This window comes from Lepidochelys kempii, chromosome 3 (assembly GCF_965140285.1).
Source record: "Lepidochelys kempii isolate rLepKem1 chromosome 3, rLepKem1.hap1, whole genome shotgun sequence".
In the NCBI taxonomy this organism is placed as follows: Eukaryota; Metazoa; Chordata; order Testudines; family Cheloniidae; genus Lepidochelys; species Lepidochelys kempii.
Window position 1 is genome coordinate 17,458,742 of NC_136382.1, and position 19,247 is coordinate 17,477,988.

Here is a 19,247-nt window from a genome sequence, read left to right on the forward strand (position 1 = left end):
TAATAGGAATTTTTTCTGGATGCAGGCAGCAAGGAGAAGAATGGCTGAAGATAGCCTTCTATCAGCAAACACTTGAGTTGTTAAGGGATGGCAGAACTATTAGCTTTGATGACTCTCTCTCAGTCTCTGCCTTCAACTGGTTTAATGAGGAATGACCAAGGCCTGCCAAACGCAGGAGAGCAAAGGATTTGGGCAGACGGGTGTTAAAGAAGGGCAGCCATTCAGGGACAAAGAGGGTGGTGAGGTGGGACCAGACTCAGACCCAGATACAGGAGCTTGCTGGTGTTGTCTGCAGAAGTTAGGCTAGGGGCTCGTCTACATGGCAGGATAATGAGTTGTATGTGATGGGGGATCTGGTTTCTAAAGTGTACTAATCTGTTGTGCATTACTTGGTCCATGCAGACCCTGTAGTTGTGCACTAAAATTTCCCTAGTGTGCTTTAACATAGAAAAATAGCATGATGTTACAGTATTCCTACAGGGTCTACTTGGACCAGTCAGTGCACTTTAGAAATCACACCCCCGTAGAGCGCACTACCTCACTGTATAGACAAACTTCATTATGGGATGGCTTTAGGTAAGAGAGACACGCATGTAGACTGTTGTTTTAAAATCCTTTTTCTCTTATGCTTTGATCCTAGTGCTAAATAAACAATACTTTTGTTTAAAAAGGCTGATTGGTCACCATATACCACTGGTCACTGGCTCCTGAAGGGAAGAATCGCAGGGGCCAGAATTCAGTCGGACCTTCAGGGTAAGAACAGTTAAGACACATTGTACTGTGGCCCAGGTCGTAGTCTGAGAGTGGAGGAATCGTGTGATTCTACCTTGAGGCAGGTAAGAGCACAGGGCCCAACCATGTGGACATGTACACAGAGAAACCAGAAAGGGGACAAAGATGGCTGCAGCTAGCCCTGTCACTGGAACAACTGTATTCTAAATTGCTACATTTTTTTTATGCTTTAATGTTCGCTACATTCTTTCAATAATTTTAAGCATTTGGTTGTGGTCACTTTAATTTTGACCACAATCTTTACGTTTTACCTTCCTTCAGCTGCTCAACTCAATATCAAAATGAATTAACATGATTTTTAATGTTCCTGGTATTGCTTACTAGTATTGGCTTCATGTACTACAGTTAGGTTCACAGCCCAGATCCTATTGATTTAAATGGTACTGTCAAGGTTCCTCCCCCACTCTGAACTCTAGGGTACAGATGTGGGGACCTGCATGAAAAACCTCCTAAGCTTATCTTTACCAGCTTAGGTCAAAACTTCCCCAAGGTACAAAATATTCCACCCGTTGTCCTTGGACTGGCCGCTACCACCACCAAACTAATACTGGTTACTGGGGAAGAGCTGTTTGGACGCGTCCTTCCCCCCAAAATACTTCCCAAAACCTTGCACCCCACTTCCTGGACAAGGTTTGGTAAAAAGCCTCACCAATTTGCCTAGGTGACTACAGACCCAGACCCTTGGATCTTAAGAACAATGAAAAAGCATTCAGTTTTCTTACAAGAAGACTTTTAATAAAAATAGAAGTAAATAGAAATAAAGAAATCCCCCCTGTAAAATCAGGATGGTAGATATCTTGCAGGGTAATTAGATTCAAAAACATAGAGAACCCCTCTAGGCAAAACCTTAAGTTACAAAAAAGATACACAGACAGAAATAGTTATTCTATTCAGCACAATTCTTTTCTCAGCCATTTAAAGAAATCATAATCTAACACATACCTAGCTAGATTACTTACTAAAAGTTCTAAGACTCCATTCCTGATCTATCCCCGGTAAAGACCAGCATATAGACAGATCCACAGTCCCTTTGTTTCTCTCCCTCCTCCCAGCTTTTGAAAGTATCTTGTCTCCTCATTGGTCATTTTGGTCAGGTGCCAGCGAGGTTACCTTTAGCTTCTTAACCCTTTACAGGTGAGAGGAGCTTTCCCCTGGCCAGGAGGGATTTCAAAGGGGTTTACCCTTCCCTTTATATTTATGACAGGGACCATGATCAAGCTCCTTGTTATGTTTTTTTTTTTAATGAATGTCTGAAATGCATCTTTATGTTAAAAAAAAAATGGAAAAAGGAAACCCAAAGCTGAAGCAGTGAGCACATGTTTTGGAACTAAATCCTCTGTGGAAATAGAAAATGAGCTGTAAAAGTGGAGCCGGAAGGTCTACTGCTGTGGATGATTGTGTACGGGGGGAAACGTGTTTTCATTTAAACTGCCTGTTAAGTCAATGTGGATTTATCCCTGGGGCTGGGGTTAAACGGTGTATAGCAATGCACTTTCACAGTACACCACTGGAGTTGTTTCAAATTGTATAACTCAGATGCCTTGTTACATCCTCTTATTAGTTGCTACCATGGTCTACAACGTTGCTTTTCTCTTTTAGGGGGAGGTACACTGGTTTTTCTCTAGTGGGAACTGTAGAGGGTCTGGGTAACCAGGAAAGGGAAATGGAGTCAGTAGGGCGATGGGAGGAGGACAGATGCTATGATTCAGAACAGAGATGGGGTGTGGTGAGTTGCAGAGGGACAAGATTAAAAATAAAACAATAAGGCCGGTTATACCATTTTTGCACTCACACTCATTTCTAACAAGTTTATACAGGACATATACTGTACACCACTGTTTGGCACATTTCATGCTGAATTTGTCCTGGTTGGGAATTTAATACAAGACAAGAGTGGCATCTGCTTATATCTAGCCTACATTTGGCTGGCTGAATGGGATTGCTGGTAGTGACATAGCAGTCAGCAGCCTCTGGTTTGATCACTTTTTGTCTTTTATAACTTTCTTATAGTACCCTGGCCATAAATCAAAGCTGCTTTTTGTTCTTAAATCACCCACAGTGGAGACAAGCAGTTCAAACGTTGCCTGGCATCCCCCAGAGGATGATTTTTCCTTTCACTACAATAGTTCTCAGAATGGGATTGGATTGAGTGCACTATAATCTCCAGGACTTTGTTTTGTCAAGATCTAATGATGGGACACTTCACTATTCCATAGCCTATTATCTCAGTTAGATGTTGCATCTAAATTCTCCCTTACCTAATTCCAACTTGTCACTCTTAATGCACTATCACACACAGTTCTTCAGTTTCCTCGATTTACAGCCTTCCATGTGATTGTTCCCTAATCCCACCCACTTGGACTGTACTCATTTTTGTTCCTCTGCTCTGAATTCCTTCTAGTTTGTTGACCTCTCTCTCTCTCTCTGGAACTGTGAAGCTCAGAATGAAAATAAAAACACTGTTGTGCCAAAGAATTGTGGGGAAGTGTTTCTCAGCACTTTTGTTTACATGCAGTTTATTTTGATATTTTTATTACAGGGGTTCTTTCAACTTTTGGGAATGGCTATGTTCTTTTTATGTCCTTGAAACGGAAAAAGAAGCTCAGACCCGCTGAGATAATGACTGTCAATTTAGCCATGTGTGACTTGGGAATTTCAGGTAATTCAGTGTTTTATTTCTTCTTTTACATTTCCTCCCTTTTTATTTTTATTTCTTTTTTGGCCATGATATGTGAGGCCAAATTCTACCCGGTGTTGTGCAGATGGGACTCCCCTATGTGAAACAGGAAGCCAGGGGGTGCTTGTGATGGCAGAACTCAGCCCATACTGTTTCCATTCCATTGTTTCTACATTACAAAAAAAAAAAAAAGGAAAGAGTACAACAGAGAAATTTTAGGGAGGAGCAAATCCCCTGGAAAGAGAATGAAAATGAAGAGAAATATGACCTATTCCAGTGGTCCTGAATCAGGCAAATGGCCCAGGCAGGTTCAAATCTCAGAAGCTCACATTATACCATTTGGCATGATGAATACAAAACAGCCTTCATAACAGCTGAAGAACACTATATTTCAGTTTTACCAAATGTTATACCCAGGATATAAACACATACTGAACAAACCCCATAGAACGAGGGATGAGGAATGCTGAGGGCTTTGAGATCTTCAAATCTAATAGTTTTCTACCTAGTTACCCTTTTAAGAATGGGATGCCGCCCCTTTTCCTTCCTGTAAAAAGCCATGCTCTACTGTCTGTGTCAATTTGTAAAGAAGAAGCAACCCATGAAAAGATTCATATGCCCAACTCTCAACCTGAATATGTTCAGGGGTGAGAATAGACACCCTTTAGAAGACTGTGCAGCACTGTGGAGGTGCCTAGCTCTTGGTGATACTTTATTTTTTAATCTGATGCTTGTGCAAATCTCATTACATTCATGAGAGTTGTACATACCTGGGAGAAGAACTGTACACACCTTTTGAAAAAAATGGTTTGGACTGCAGGAGTGGGAGGAAATCCACCCGAAATCCACACCTGATATTCACCCAACTAACCACAGGGTGTCCTCCGTGTGGTACAAATGATAGCTTAAAGGAACAGGTGGCTCCAAACTTCCTTAGATCCCAGTATCGTTATCTCTCATTTGTTAATACACCTTACAGAAAAGTCATTGTCATTATGCTTTTCAGGAAATGGCATGATTGGGTCTGAGAATCTGTACAAGATGATATTTTCTGGCTGAGTGATCAGCCTGTGGATATACAAATAAGTCTCTGCTGTGGGATTTGCTTGTTTCTAAGAGTGTTAGCATAAAAATGTCTGCTCTAGTGTCAAGATAACCCCCTTAGAATGCTACATTAGGTATTTTCCATCTCTAGCACTTAGAAATGCAGCAAATCAATTCTAGATAGGCAAGAAACAGCTCCAATCTCATACGTCAATTATGCCCTGTGAATCCAACTCATTTAATCGTGAAGTATCAGCTTGCTGGTGATGTTTGCAAACATGCATTCATTTCTGATGCCATCTACTGGATAGCGCATGCCTGTAGTGTGCAACTCACAGTATGTTAAGGATTGTGATAACAGCAAGCATTTTATGATCAGGACTTCTGGGTTCTATTCCCAGTTCTAGTCCCTGTTCCCAGACATAGAGTGTGATCCTTGACCAAATCAATCTCCCTATGCCTTTGTGTAAAAGGCCTATAATGAACATTGAGTGAATACTTTGCAACAAATAATTAATGTGATTAGTTCAGCCTTTTTCTGCTTATGTAATACTGTGACTAGCACAGGGCAAAATTGTTTGGATGAATAGTTTATTTACTGAAAAATACAATTTTAATCAACCTGAAACTATTTGCAAATTTGACAAGTTTGACCTTACTCCTGGACAAAAGGCAATTACCTCACTCAACCCTATGTTTGAAGATGCCTATATTATCATTGATCTCCCCTCAGTGTCCTGTCTTCTGAATAAAGGTAGTTTTTTGTTTGTTTGTTTTAAAGATTATTTTGACAGCACCAACTTTTCCAATGACCCACTGTTTCCCCTCTTTGTAGTTGTAGGAAAACCATTTAGTATTATTTCCTTCTTCTCTCACCGATGGGTGTTTGGCTGGCTGGGCTGTCGTTGGTATGGATGGGCCGGCTTCTTCTTTGGCTGTGGGAGCCTTATCACCATGACAGCTGTCAGCCTGGATAGATACCTGAAAATTTGTCATTTAACTTACGGTAAGAAGGAAAATTTGCATTGAGTGACACTATGTAGCTATTTTCTCTCCCCATCCTCGCTGGAGACTTGTTTAGAAGCATTAAGCTGAACTGTATAAGAATCATGTTCCCTATTCCTAGGGTGACCATATTTCCCAAAAGGAAAATGGGGCATTGTGCGAGGCTGGCCCAAGCCGTCCCCACCCTTCCCCCTGGGGCTGGCCTGAGTTATCTCCTGAGCCCTGCCTGCCAGTCCCCTACCCCCCGCCCGCTGCATGGGGCTGGCATTGCTGCTCCCCCTGCACATTCCTCTGCATTGCACCCCACTTTTTTGACAAAAGTGGGCATTTGTCCTGTTTACTCTTGCCAATTGATCAAGTTAGCAAGAGCAAATGCCCACTTTTGCCAAAAAAGTTAGGATGGCCAGGACAGGGCTTAAAAAAGGGACTGTCCTGGCTAAAAAAGGATGTATGGTCACCCTACCTATCCCTCAGAACAGTGGGAAAGTTCCTAAAGGTCAGGTTAGGCCCAAACAGTAATTTAGTTTACAAAATCTAGTGTCAGAGGAAATGCTTTCATGCGCTTTTAAAAATTTCCGTTATTAAACAATGTTTTGCTGTGTTTGAAACCCAAACACTGCAGCACTGAAGGTGCCTAAGCAAAAGTGAACAGGGTTAGGAACAAAACTGACGACTTTGATTGATCTATTTTCATAGTCCAAGTAAAAATTATAATAAGAGAAATGAAGAAATAATATGAACAGTAATGAGTAAATTAGTAAATTTAGATTTTTATAATTATTTTAGTTGTAATAATCCATGGTACTGAGAGTAGTAACTGAGAAACATAGATTTTAAGGTCAAAAAGGACCATTATGATCATCTGCTTTGACCCCTCTATATCATAGGCCATAACATTTCACCAAGTAGTTTCTACATCAAGCCTATAACTTCTAGTTGAGCTAGAATGTATCTTTTATCAGAGGGTTAGCCATCTGTATCCGCAAAAACGAGGAGTTCGGTGGCACCTTAAAGATGAACAGATTTATTAGGGCATCAATTATTGGGAGTGTACCACATAATTAGGACATCAATTATTGGGAGTGTACCACATACACCCTGACTAAATTGGCCTTCAACACTGGTTCTCCACTTGTAAGGTAACTCCCTCTCTTCATGGGTCAACATATATTTATGCCTGTTTCTGTAATTTTCACTCCATGCATCTGAAGAAGTGGGTTCTTTACCCACAAAAGCTTATGCTCAAATAAATCTGTTAGTCTTTAAGGTGCCACCGGACTCCTCGTTGTTTTTTTTTAACATATCTTTTGGGAATACAACCAGTCTTGATTTAAAGACTTCCGGGCATGTCTGCACTACATCTGGGAGTGTGCCCTCTCAGCCCAGGCAGACAGATTTGCACTGGCTTTGCTTGAGCTTGCATGTTAAAAATAGCAGTGTGGACATTGCTACAAAGGTGTGGCTTGGGCTAGCTGCCTAAGTCCAATCCTGCCCAACCCCCTGGGTCTGAGCCCGGGTGGCTAGCCCAAGCCACTGTTGTCATGCTCCAACATCCGCGCTCTGCGTAGGCTAGCATGAGTCTGTATACTTGGGAGGCATGCTCCCAGATGCAGTGTAGACATACCCCAAGTGTTGTAGAATCCATGACATCCCTAAGTACATTGTTCCAATGGTTAGCTAATCTCTCTGTAAAAAAAATTACACATCTTATTTCCAGTCTGAATTTGTCTAGTTTCAATTTCTAGCCATTGCATCTTTCTATCCCTTTCTCTGCTAAACCAAGAAAGGTTCACAAAAATGATAGTGACAAATGCAACAAAGAGTTGGTTTGCAGTAAATGGTCTGACCAGCTCTTAATTGCAGGTGTAGAATTTCAAGTTGTTTTTAGCCAAATATATATAATCTGACATTATAATTGTTGAATTATCTTCCAGGAACCTGGCTTAAGAGACATCATGCCTTTATCTGCCTGGCAATAATTTGGGCCTATGCTACATTCTGGGCTACTGTGCCATTTGCTGGTTTGGGGAACTATGCTCCTGAGCCATTTGGAACCTCGTGCACTCTGGATTGGTGGCTGGCTCAAGGTTCAGTGGCTGGACAGGCATTTATTCTGAATATTCTTTTCTTCTGCCTCTTGCTCCCAACTGCAGTGATTGTGTTTTCCTATGTTAAAATCATTGCAAAAGTCAAGTCTTCTGCCAAAGAAGTTGCTCATTATGACACCAGGATTCAAAACAGCCATGTACTGGAAATTAAATTGACCAAGGTAGGTAAGAGACATTTTTATCAAACTCTGTAAGACCGTAAAACCAGGTGGGAAGAACCCATAGATTCTATAATTGGTACTGAATATTTGTGAAGCTCTAATGTGTCAAAGCAAAAGATTGTGGTGGCCTGCGATGTTAGTTGCAGCCCTTATTCTCGCTGTATCTGCAAGGCACAGCTGAAGGAAGGGGAGGATGGAGTTGTGACTAAGGCACTTAGAATGAGACCCTGGAGATGGGTCCAGTCTGAAGCTGTGTAACCTTGGATCAATCGTTTGATCTGTGCCTCAGTTTCCCCATCCATAAAATGGGGATAATAATACTTCCCTACCTCACAGGTGTGGTCATGAAGATAAATTTAAAAATGTTTTTGAGGCACTCAGGTATCACTGTGAAGGGGGTCATAAAATAGATGAAAACTGTGGTTTTATTATTGGTGAAATAAAACTATGGACAATTTGTATTCTTCTATCAAAGAAGATACACATACAAGAAAATGTGGTGATCATGTGGATTTCTTTATGATTAAAGATTCACAATGAATTTTTTATAAAAGTTAAAGTCCAGACAAAATGCCAAGATGGCCTCTGTTTTCACAAATTTTGGTTACCCCGGCCTTATTTTTGCAGTTCTTTTTTTAAGAAACCCTCCAAGTACCTTGGGAATATAGTAGTGTGTTCCCCATCCGACTGTACCCTTTTTCTGTTTGGCAAACATGTTAGCCACAAGCTTGGCTGACACTGGAGGAATGAACTGGGAACCTCCAGCGCTAAAAGCATCAGTCTCTAGAGCCTGAGACAAAGAGCCAAAGTTTCCAGAAACAGAATCACATCTTCTGTGGCTCGGGTATGGGGGTGGGAGGAAACTTGTAACACACTGACTAGTAGGATACACATTTATTTTCTTTCCATGTTTGGAAATGAACTGAAATTAACAAGTGGTTGCAATGCATATAATAGATTTATAGATTCACAGAGTCTAAGGCAAGAAGGGGCCATTATAATCACCTAGTCTGACCTTCTGTATAACACAGGCCAAAGAACTTCCCCAAAATAATTCCTAGAACAGATGTTTTAGAAAAACATCCAATCTTGATTTAAAAATGGTCAGTGATGGAGAATCCACCGCGACCCTTGGGAAATTGTTCCAGGCATTAATTACCCTCACCGTTAAAAATGCACGCCTTATTTCCAGCTGAATTTATCTACCTTCATCTTTCAGATGTTGGATTGTGTTATATCTTTCTCTGCTAGGCTGAAGAGTTCATTATTAAATATTTGTCCCCCCTGTAGATACTTACAGACTGTAATCAAGTCACCCCTTATCCTTCTTTTGGTTAAGCTAAATAGATTGAGCTCCTTGAATCTATCCCTATAAGGCTTGTTTTCCAAACCCTTAATCATTCATACAGCTCTTCTCTGAATCCTCTCCAGTTTATTAACATCCTTCTTGAATTGTAGACACTAGAACTGGACACAGTATTCCACTCACAATTGCACCAATGCCAAATATAGAGGTAAAATAACATATCTACTCATACGCGAGATTCCCCTGTTTATGCATTACAGACTTGCATTAGCGCTTTTGGCCACAACAACACACTAGGAGCTCATGTTTAGAGCCCAGCAAATCTGCAGATAACTGCTTTATATCCACAGATATTCACATCCATGGATGCAGATGTGGATATCCACGGACCATTTTTATGGACGGTGGATGGATGCGGATCCAAATTTTATATCGAAAGCTTTGCAAACCTGCAGCTATCCGCTTTATATCCACCAGTACCCGTGGATCATTTTTGCGGATCATGGATTCGATGTGGATACAAATTTTGCATCTGCTCAGGGCTCTACTCATGTTCAGCTGATTATCCACCATGATCCTCACATCTGTTTCAGAGTCACTGCTTCCCAGGATAGAATCCCATATCTTGTAAGTATGGCCCACATTCTTTGTTCCTACATGTATACATTTACATTTAGCTGTATTAAAACACATACTGTTTACTTGTGCCCAGTTTACCAAGAGATCCAGATTGCTCTCAATCAGTGACCTGTCCTCTTCATTATTTACCACTTCTCCAATTTTTTTTTCATCTGAAACTTTATCAATGATGGTTTTATGTTTTCTTCTAGGTCGTTGATTAAAATGTTAAATAGTGTAGGGCTAAAACCTGATCCCTGTGGATGCCACTAGAAACACATTCACTTGATGATCATTCCCCATTTACATAATCACATTTTCAGATCTATCAGTTAGCCAGCTTTTAATTCATTTAATGTGTTCCATGTTAATTTTATAACATTCTAGTTTTCTAATTAAAACGTTGTGCATACCAAGTCAAATGCCATACAGAAGTCTAAGTATGTTATGTCAACAGTATTACTTTTATCAACCAAACTTTTAATCTCATCATAAAAAGATGTATTTTCCACTGAATGCATCCGATGAAGTGAGCTGTAGCTCACGAAAGCTTATGCTCAAATAAATTTATTAGTCTCTAAGGTGCCACAAGTACTCCTTTTCTTTTTGACAGGATATGTTTTCCACAAACCCATGCTGATTTACATTAATTACATTACCCTCCTTTTTTTCTTTATTAACTGAGTCCCATATCAATCACTCCATTATCTTGCCCTGGACTGATGTCAGGCTGACAGGCCTATAATTTCCTGAGTCATCCCATTTACGTTAGCTTTCTTCCAGTCTTCTGGAACTTCCCTAATGCTCCAAGACTTACTGTAAATCAACATTAACAGTACAGCAAACTCCTCAGTCAGCTATTTTAAAACTATTGGATGTGGTTATCTGGACCTGCTGATTTAAAAATGTCTAACTTTTGTAGCTTCTGTTTAATATCCTCCAGAGATACTAGTGGAATGGAAAGAGTGTTATCATCACCATATGATGAGACTATATAATCTGTTTTCCTCCAAATACAAAATAGAAACATTTATTGAACACTTCTGCCTTTTTTGCATTACTATTGATAATTCTACCGTTTCCATCTAGTAACGGGCCAATGCTATTGTCAAGATTCTTTTTATTCCTAATATATTTTAAAAATTCCTTCTAATAAACATGTTTCTACATAGTATCCAAAGCCAAAACATCATTGGGAATTCAGACTATGTCAAGTCTGAACTCTGACTTCGCCACTCTGAACTCTAGGGTACAGATGTGGGGACCTGCATGAAAACCCCCCTAAGCTTATTTTTACCAGCTTAGGTTAAAACTTGCCCAAGGTACAAACTATTTTACCTTTTGTCTCTGGACTTTATTACTGCCACCACCAAGCGTCTCACAAATATAACAGGGAAAGAGCCCGCTTGGAAACGTCTTTCCCTCCAAAATCCCCCCAAGCCCTACACCCCCTTTCCTGGGGAAGGCTTGATAAAAAATCCTCACCAATTTGCATAGGTGAACACAGACCCAAACCCTTGGATCTTAAGAACAATGAAAAAATAATCAGGTTCTTAAAAGAAGAATTGTAATTGAAGAAAAAAGTAAAAGAATCACCTCTGTAAAATCAGGATGGTAAATACCTTACAGGGTAATCTGATTCAAAATATAGAGAATCCCTCTAGGCAAAACCTTAAGTTACAAAAAGACACACAAAAAATATACATTCCATTCAGCACAACTTATTTTATCAGCTATTTAAACAAAACAGAATCTAACGCATATCTAATTAGATTGCTCACTGATTTTTTACAGGAGTTCTGACTTGCATTCCTGCTCTGGTCCCAGCAAAAGACAACACACAGACAGAGAGAACCCTTTGTTTCCCTCCCTCCCCCAGCTTTGAAAGTATCTTGTCTCCTCATTGGTCATTTTGATCAGGTGCCAGCGAGGTTGTCTTAGCTTCTTAACCCTTTACAGGTGAAAGGGTTTTTCCTCTGGCCAGGAGGGATTTAAAGTGTTTACCCTTCCCTTTATATTTATGACAGACCACCTGCAGCATAATCAGTCAGGATAATACAGCCATGGAAATAGTTTTGGTTAGTTAGCTGCTGCTGCCTTGACAGTAGAAAGAACCCCAAATTCTGGTGGCCTTATTTTCAGAGATACCGAGTACCTACAGTGCTGCTTTCACAATCATATTTTGCACTTCTATAGCCCCTTCTGTGCAAAGGTCTTGATTCTAAATCTGGAACATTTTGATCCAATATTACAGAAATATGAAATCAGCTGTTATGAGATTTCTGCCATCTGGAAGGGCAGACGTTCATGTGCAATTTCTGTCAGATCTGAATCAGTACACTGGAAGCCATGTCCCATCCAGTTCCAGATCCTAACTGGAACCCAAAATGTTGGGACAGGTTTGGGTCTGGGGAGTGAAATCCCATGATCCACCTTCAAAATTTCAAAGGGGGTTGAATTTGAGTTTCTCTTTTTGGCTCATGAATGTTAGACGGCGCAAAAAAAAAAGGGGGGGGGGAAGGTTTACAATCTTTATGTAATTTACTTCTTCAAGAATATTGAAATCATATCCACTAAGAATATCAACACATGGAACAGAGGTTGAGAATAACACAATGTCTGAAAGGCTTTAGCTGGCTTGAGAACAGAGCATTCACTGAAGATATGTATTGTAATCCTACTAATTACTTCTCCCAAATGACTATTCATGTACTATTATCTATTAGGATGCTGTGCAATACTCTATGAATTATGGTAGTGCTGTCAAACATGGACTTCAGTATACAATATCATGTGATGCAATATGGAACCTGTATCATATTGCATATAGGTGTGGACACACTTGTTCAGGTAAAATAAGTGACTCAAAACTTTAGCTCAATTAGAATATTTTTTGACTTTTGAACAAACTGTATGTAAATCTTCTTTTCCTGACTTCTTATGAAAATCTTTTATGATTTAATAGGAATGTAACCAATGAGGTTCTGCAGAAATTAAATAGGATTCTACAGAAATTATTCCTACAACATCAGAATTTAACAGAGAATGAGATCCCTGCTATGAGCTGGTTAAAAAAAAAATCTGTAGAAGTGTTAAATTCTCAGCAGTGTCATTTTGGAATGTACCAGTGAAATACAATAGTTATGGCTATGCCTACAGGTCTGTCAATGCATGTGTTTGGCAAGTGACAAGTGCACATTCAGTTTCTCACCAGTTCACCCTCCGAAGTAATCAGATTGTCTGCATTTTCTCAGTGAAAGATGGGAAGGATTCTTATTAGCTGCCTGGGCACAGGGAGGACGTGAGGCTGACTTAGGACTCTAACCCTCCTATTACAACCAACCCTCCACCATGACCTATTGCAAGCTGCTCCCAGGGTGCCAGTGATGCTGTCACACAACATCAGTACTGCCTGCAAGGGAGGAAGAATCCTTATGTTGACTCTGGCTGCTGCCATCTGTTTTCCTCTCTCTAGTCCTTTGTCCTCACTGCACTGACTGGCAATGGGGAACAGGGAGAGGAGAATACTATAGCTCCTCCAATGCACACAACACTTGAATAGCAACCTAGTGTTCTTTCTGAAACATTAACAGGAAATATTTCAACCCAGTCCTGGAAATCTCTCTAGAGTCCTTGGTCTTACAAGGTTTGTAGTGTGATTGCAGAGGGGTTCAAATGAGTGGTAGGAAGAATGGCCTTGAGCTTTCACCATAAGGCTGGGCTCCAGGAGACCAGGATTCTGTTCATGTCTTTGCCACTGATTTGCTCATTTGCCGATTTGGCAAGTCACTTAGGTCAAAATTTTCAGACTTGGGTGTACAGAGTTGGGCACCTAAATCCCTTTTTAGGTCTTTCAATAAGTAATTTTATATTGACAGGTGCTGAGCACTAGCCAGCTCCCATTGACTTCAAGCCTTACACACCCCAGTTTGAAATTTTGGGGCTCAGTCTCGCTTGACCTCGGTTTGCCATTTATGAAATAGAGACAAAATAATACTTACTACTTCTCAGGGGTGTTGTGAGGCTCAGTGAATGTGTATTTGGAAAGCAGTTGGGAGAAAGAGGCTGTAAAAGTAAAAAGTATTTCAGATAAGCACCAAATCTGTGGCTTAAGCAGCACAAATTTTTAAATGATCCCAGATCACTTTAATGTTATCTAGGACTTTGACATTTCAAATAATTTCTCTTGGTGTTAAATTCCCAAGAACAAAGTGACTTTTGTTTTTATAAAGGATATATATATATATATATATTATAATATTATAATATATATAATAATATAATATATAAAAGATATATAAATATAAATATCCCTTTTTTAAACATCATCCCCTCTTTGTTCTCTCTGTGTATATATATTATATATATATATGTAGTAAATACTCATTTAATTTAACTTCAAAGAATCATATTTCATTGGCTTTTTGTTCAGTTTCTTCACTTTTGGTCTGGCCTAATGACCTCAAGGAAAGATTTGGGCCAACGGAATACCTATTTGTTCTATAAATGTCAAGCAAAAGTACAGCTGGAGATAGATAAGGAAAAGTGAAATGAATTACAGCATTGGTGCATACTGCAGACCTTATCTGACATGGGGGTCATTTTTCCTTTCTGTTGCATGCACCCTTGCATTGCCTGCAACACTGGGAAAGATGAGTACTGTGCAGTGCAGTGCATCAATAAAAGACCATTCAATTAGGTAACTGATTTCTCTCCTTTCTTTTTATTCTCACAAGGTGGCAATGTTGATCTGTGCAGGATTTCTAATTGCCTGGATCCCATATGCCGTGGTATCCGTGTGGTCAGCTTTTGGACAGCCAGATTCAGTGCCCATTCAAGTTTCAGTCATCCCAACCTTGCTTGCAAAATCGGCAGCTATGTACAACCCAATTATTTACCAGGTCATTGATTGTAAATTTTCCTGTTGCCGCTCATTGCAGAAGAAGAGCTCCTTGAAGAAATCCAGGTAAATTTTGGAAAAAAGTGGGCAGCCCAAAAACATTTTGATTTCTGGATACTCATTTCCTTACTCTAAAATCTTTACAGAGCCTAAGCATTGCAATCCTGCAATACAGAAATGGTCCATCTGGCCTAGTTACTTTTTTTCACATAGTGGCCAGTGCTAGACACTACACAGGAAGGTTTCACCACTCCCCTACTAATACACTTAGCTGTACCACATCTGTAGTATAAAATGAGGGACAATTTCTTCTTGGGTGTAACTGGTGATCAGCTTATCATCTGAAGCACAGAAATAGTTTGTGTAGGTCCTGATTCAAAAAGCATGGAAATGAATGGAAAGATCCCCGTTCACTTCAATGGGCTTTGAATCAGACACATACTCTTACCATCCTAGCTAATGTAAGCACTCAACCCCGAAAGGAACTGATTCCCAGTGAAGTCAGTGGGAGCAGCGTGTGCTCAGCACCTTCCAGGATCGATCCCTAAATGCAGGTGTTAGTCACAGAAGTGCCGAATTAAAAAAAGAATCTTTCTAAGCTATTTGTTTTAGTGATATAATTGAGGCAAAACCAGCCCTTACAAGCCTGCAGTGTCCTGGGGATGCATAGGGCGTATCCAGGGCAGAATTTGGCCTCTTAGCTGTATGGGATGCTAAAGTGTTGGCACCATCTGTGCATTTTATTTTCTTTATTGACAAAGAATATCAATTTGTTGTTCATCACCAAACCTGTGGAGAATGGTGTTGAGGGCCTAGCAATGCTGGGAGATTTAAGCATCAGCATTTCAGATTCCAACAGCATCCTCTGGTGCGGAAGTACAAAATAGAATTTTTCACAGAATTATAGAATTACAGACCAGATCCTATTCATCACCCATTCCCTTACCAATTACAGAACTGCACCCTATAGTGCATTTTCCTGCCTGTTGTCCAGCCTAGGTTTAAATATCCCAAGCTTCCACAGCTTCCTTTGTCCCCCGGAGCACCTGGCAGGCGGGCGGCGCGAACACCGGCTCCAGCCGCCCGGAGTCCTGGCTGCAGACCGCCCCCACTAGCACCAGTCCAGAGCAAGGGCACCAGAGCCCTCCCAAAAGTGTGTGGGGGGGAGGGGCTCTGCCCGAGGTGGCGGCAAAGGCAGCCCCCTGCCCTTGTCCCAGGCCCCTGCCCAGAGTAGGTGGAGGGACCCAGGATCCCCACAGCTGCCCACACAGCTCTTTCCGACCCAGCTCCAGCTGAGGGGGGCATCGGAGCTGCAGCCTGGCCATGATTAGAGCCAGGCAGGCAGCTGTGGGAAGCCATGGCGGCAGATCCACTACCTGCCCGCGGTGCGGGGGGCCCGAGCAGTCCCCACCCCCTGGGCTGCCTGCCCACCCGGGGCAGATGGAGAGTCCGCAACTTCGCAGCTCCTTTCAGCCACCTGCGTGGCTCTTACCGTGGCCAGGCTGCAGCTCTGAGGCCCCCCCATCTGGCCAGACCTGGGCCAGGGAGAGCCACGTGGGCAGTTGTGGGGAGCCAGCGTGGAGTTTCAGACCCTTGTCTTGTCCCAGGCGGCCGGGGAGCCCAGGGGGTGGGGACATGGGTTGGGGGCTGCTCTCAGCCCCCTACCCCACACCTCAGGCAGGTGGAGGGTCCGCTGCGGCTCCCTATAGCTGACCGTGCTCCATGCTGGCCTGGCTGGGGGTTGGGGTCTCGGGCAGGGGGGAGAGCGAGGAGAGAAAGAGGGTGGGGTCTGCCCTGGCAAAAAGTGGATGGGCCAAGTCCATCCACTTTCAAAAAGTGGGAGGACTATGGCCCCCTGACCTGTTCCAGTGGTGGGAAGCAGGAGGGGACTTGGGGGCAGAGTGTGGGTGAGACCATGCAGGCAGTTTGGATAGGCTGAGCCTTCCCCTGTCTTTGATAGCCGCTGCCCATGAGTCAGGGTGTGGTTTTTACACCCCTGACCTACACAGCTATCCCGATATAACTTTTCCATGGAGACCAGGCCTTAGAATGCATCCCTAGTCTACAACTGTCTTTACATTTTACGTGGAAACAAGAACCATCTTATCAACCAGAATTAATGGAGGTTGTCTCCCTCTGCCACAGTACCACTCCGCTATAACCCCCCAGGCTAGTCCATATATTGGTTTTGGCCCTTTCATGTGGAAGGGCTCGGGGAGTGTAAGGACTGAGTGTGTGTCTAGCTTTTGTGCTGGGGTTCCACATGGGAGGAAGGTTTTTTACAGTCTCTCCCAGCTTTTACACCTGCAGAAGGGCTGCTCTAGCCTTAGTGAGGACTTGAGAATTTCTGTATGTTTGGTGATGAATAAGATGATCTGCAGGAATGGAACCTTAATCATTTATAAAGCCAGGTTATTTCAGGCAATATGACTATATTTTTCCTTCCTGTAGGCTGTATACGATATCTGGAAATAGAGAGCCAACAGAAATGAACGAAACCCACCTGGAGTTGTGACAGCAGATGGACAGGTGTATGGAAACATGCTGACAATCATTTTCTTCTCAACTTCTTCCTTTGCAAATTAGTTAAAATACAGTGGCAGATTTATTTTGGTATTTCTTTTTCCCTCTAACCTACATACCATGTGATTTTTCACCCTATCTGGAGTATCAACATTAGAGCAGGGCAAATAGAAGAAGAAAATATAGAGAATATTCATTTCAATTAAAACTATGAATTCACATTGGCCGGATTCATAACCCTTTTTATTTATTTTCTGTGCACATTCATATGAATGACTCTTTTTCTTCATGGAAAGTGAGGGTCTCATGAGTACCCATGCTATGCATTTGTAAGGCTATCTTGAAATCGCTTGATTTCCCTCTTCCTGTTTATCAACTTTATCCAATCCAAGGAACAGAATCCCTGAAGGAAAGGCAACATTTAAGAGAGAAGTTCAGCTAATAGCCTGTTTGAGATGAGTTGTTACACCCAGACTATAGAAGACGTGGTGCTTTTATCATATTGTCATTCCACAGCTGCACTATAAACAGTTCTCACTGTATCGGTTGATTTTCAGACAAGGGACTGAAAAGTGTATGTTGTAGATCCTGGGCTGGGTACAAGGGAAAATACAATTTCCCCTTTTAAAATAGTTAAGTAAGGAAATGAGTTGAGGAAGTTCTGGAAGAGCCTTGTGGTAGGCTTTTCTAGGGAACCTGGGATTCCTCTCCGCCTTCCCCCCCCGAATAATTTCAGTATGACCAACACTGCATTTTGCACAGTGCAACCTACTGACAGCCAAATCCAGAAAGTGGGCTTCCATTTGGCAATGAAACGATTCTGCAGCTCTTAATCAGTCCTTACTCATGTCCATGGATGTTTAGCCTAACTAAGGACTGACTGCGACCTGCAGATTGTGGCCCTACAAATAGAGATTTGTTATATCAGAGTTCATGATAGTGGTAAGAGTTACCAGCATTCTGACCAAATTCCAACAAGGTTGGTTTCATGGTTCCTGCCTAAATTTCTCCTTCAATTTCAAACTTTTCTTCTTCACTTCTTGCCCTGAACAATTAGCTAAATAGCTGTTGTGTCACCCCAGAGGTGGCTGCATTTTGGTGATAGATGAAGCATGTGTTCAAGTGCAGTCCTAGATAGAGATGTTTTCCTGATTCAGGGCCTGAAGCATTAAGTGTATAATACTCTAATTTAAATACCGGTAACTTATGTCAACCCTAATAAGGCCTTGTAGCTCTCATCCAATTAATAGATTTTAAGGCAAGATGGAACTATTAGATTATCTATTCTATTACAGGCCATGGTATTTCACCTATTTACCCCTGCACTGAGCACAACAATTTGTGTTGGACTAAAGCACATCTTCCAGAAAGACATCCAGTCTTGATCTGAAGATGATAAGAGATGGAGAATCCACCACTTCCCTTTCTTGCTTGTTCCAATGGTTGATCATGCTCACCTTTAAAAATAAAATTCATATTTCACAAGGACAGTGTATGAAAATCTTATAAAACTTCCTCATAAGATCCACACTTGTGATTGTTGTAATCTGGGCTGGGATCCAAATACTTGAGTCAAATTACTGAAAAAATAAAAGCAAGTCAGTATGAATGAGTGTGAAATATGACTCTGAAAGACCTTTTTATGATATTTTCAGTAATTCAGTGTCTTAGCTATGTTAAGGAACTTCTTGGTTTTATGCATAAATATTAACACAAATGCTGAATAAATATTATAAATAATATTATACATTTACATATCTCATTAGATGCCTTATATGCACACTCAGATTAAACTGTCCTAATTCAAAGTGATGTCAGGTAAAGTCATAAAAACTTAAACTTGCTTCCAATGCCTCCTGGATAAAGAAAATTATTGAATTCCAGTCCTAAACAGGACAGCATTATCCTTTAATATTCACCTATCTTGGGCACCTCAGTTGGCTCAGTGAGATCTAGCCCTGCTGTCTATTTCAAGGTTACAGTTCAGCTTGCAAATGGTAAAGTCACACAGACCATATGGATGTGAAGACTTTTTGATTAGCTTGTTATGTAGACATAGACAATGGAGAAAATGGAACCCCAACATAAAGTTGTAAGTACTTCCCGTACAGAT

The 19,247-nt window shown here is 41.3% G+C and overlaps 1 protein-coding gene across 1 annotated transcript in view; it reads left to right on the top strand.

Moving 5' to 3' along the window:
- The window catches only part of OPN5 (opsin 5), a 28,965-nt gene extending 11,839 nt beyond the window's left edge, over positions 1-17,126 (top strand). Inside the window, exons 2-6 of the mRNA XM_073335090.1 lie at positions 3,332-3,451; positions 5,349-5,519; positions 7,453-7,787; positions 14,448-14,677; positions 17,063-17,126. Of these exons, the coding sequence (XP_073191191.1) occupies positions 3,332-3,451; positions 5,349-5,519; positions 7,453-7,787; positions 14,448-14,677; positions 17,063-17,126 (920 nt within the window). The remainder of the gene's footprint in view (positions 1-3,331; positions 3,452-5,348; positions 5,520-7,452; positions 7,788-14,447; positions 14,678-17,062) is intronic.
- The last annotated feature ends 2,121 nt before the right edge of the window (positions 17,127-19,247 follow it).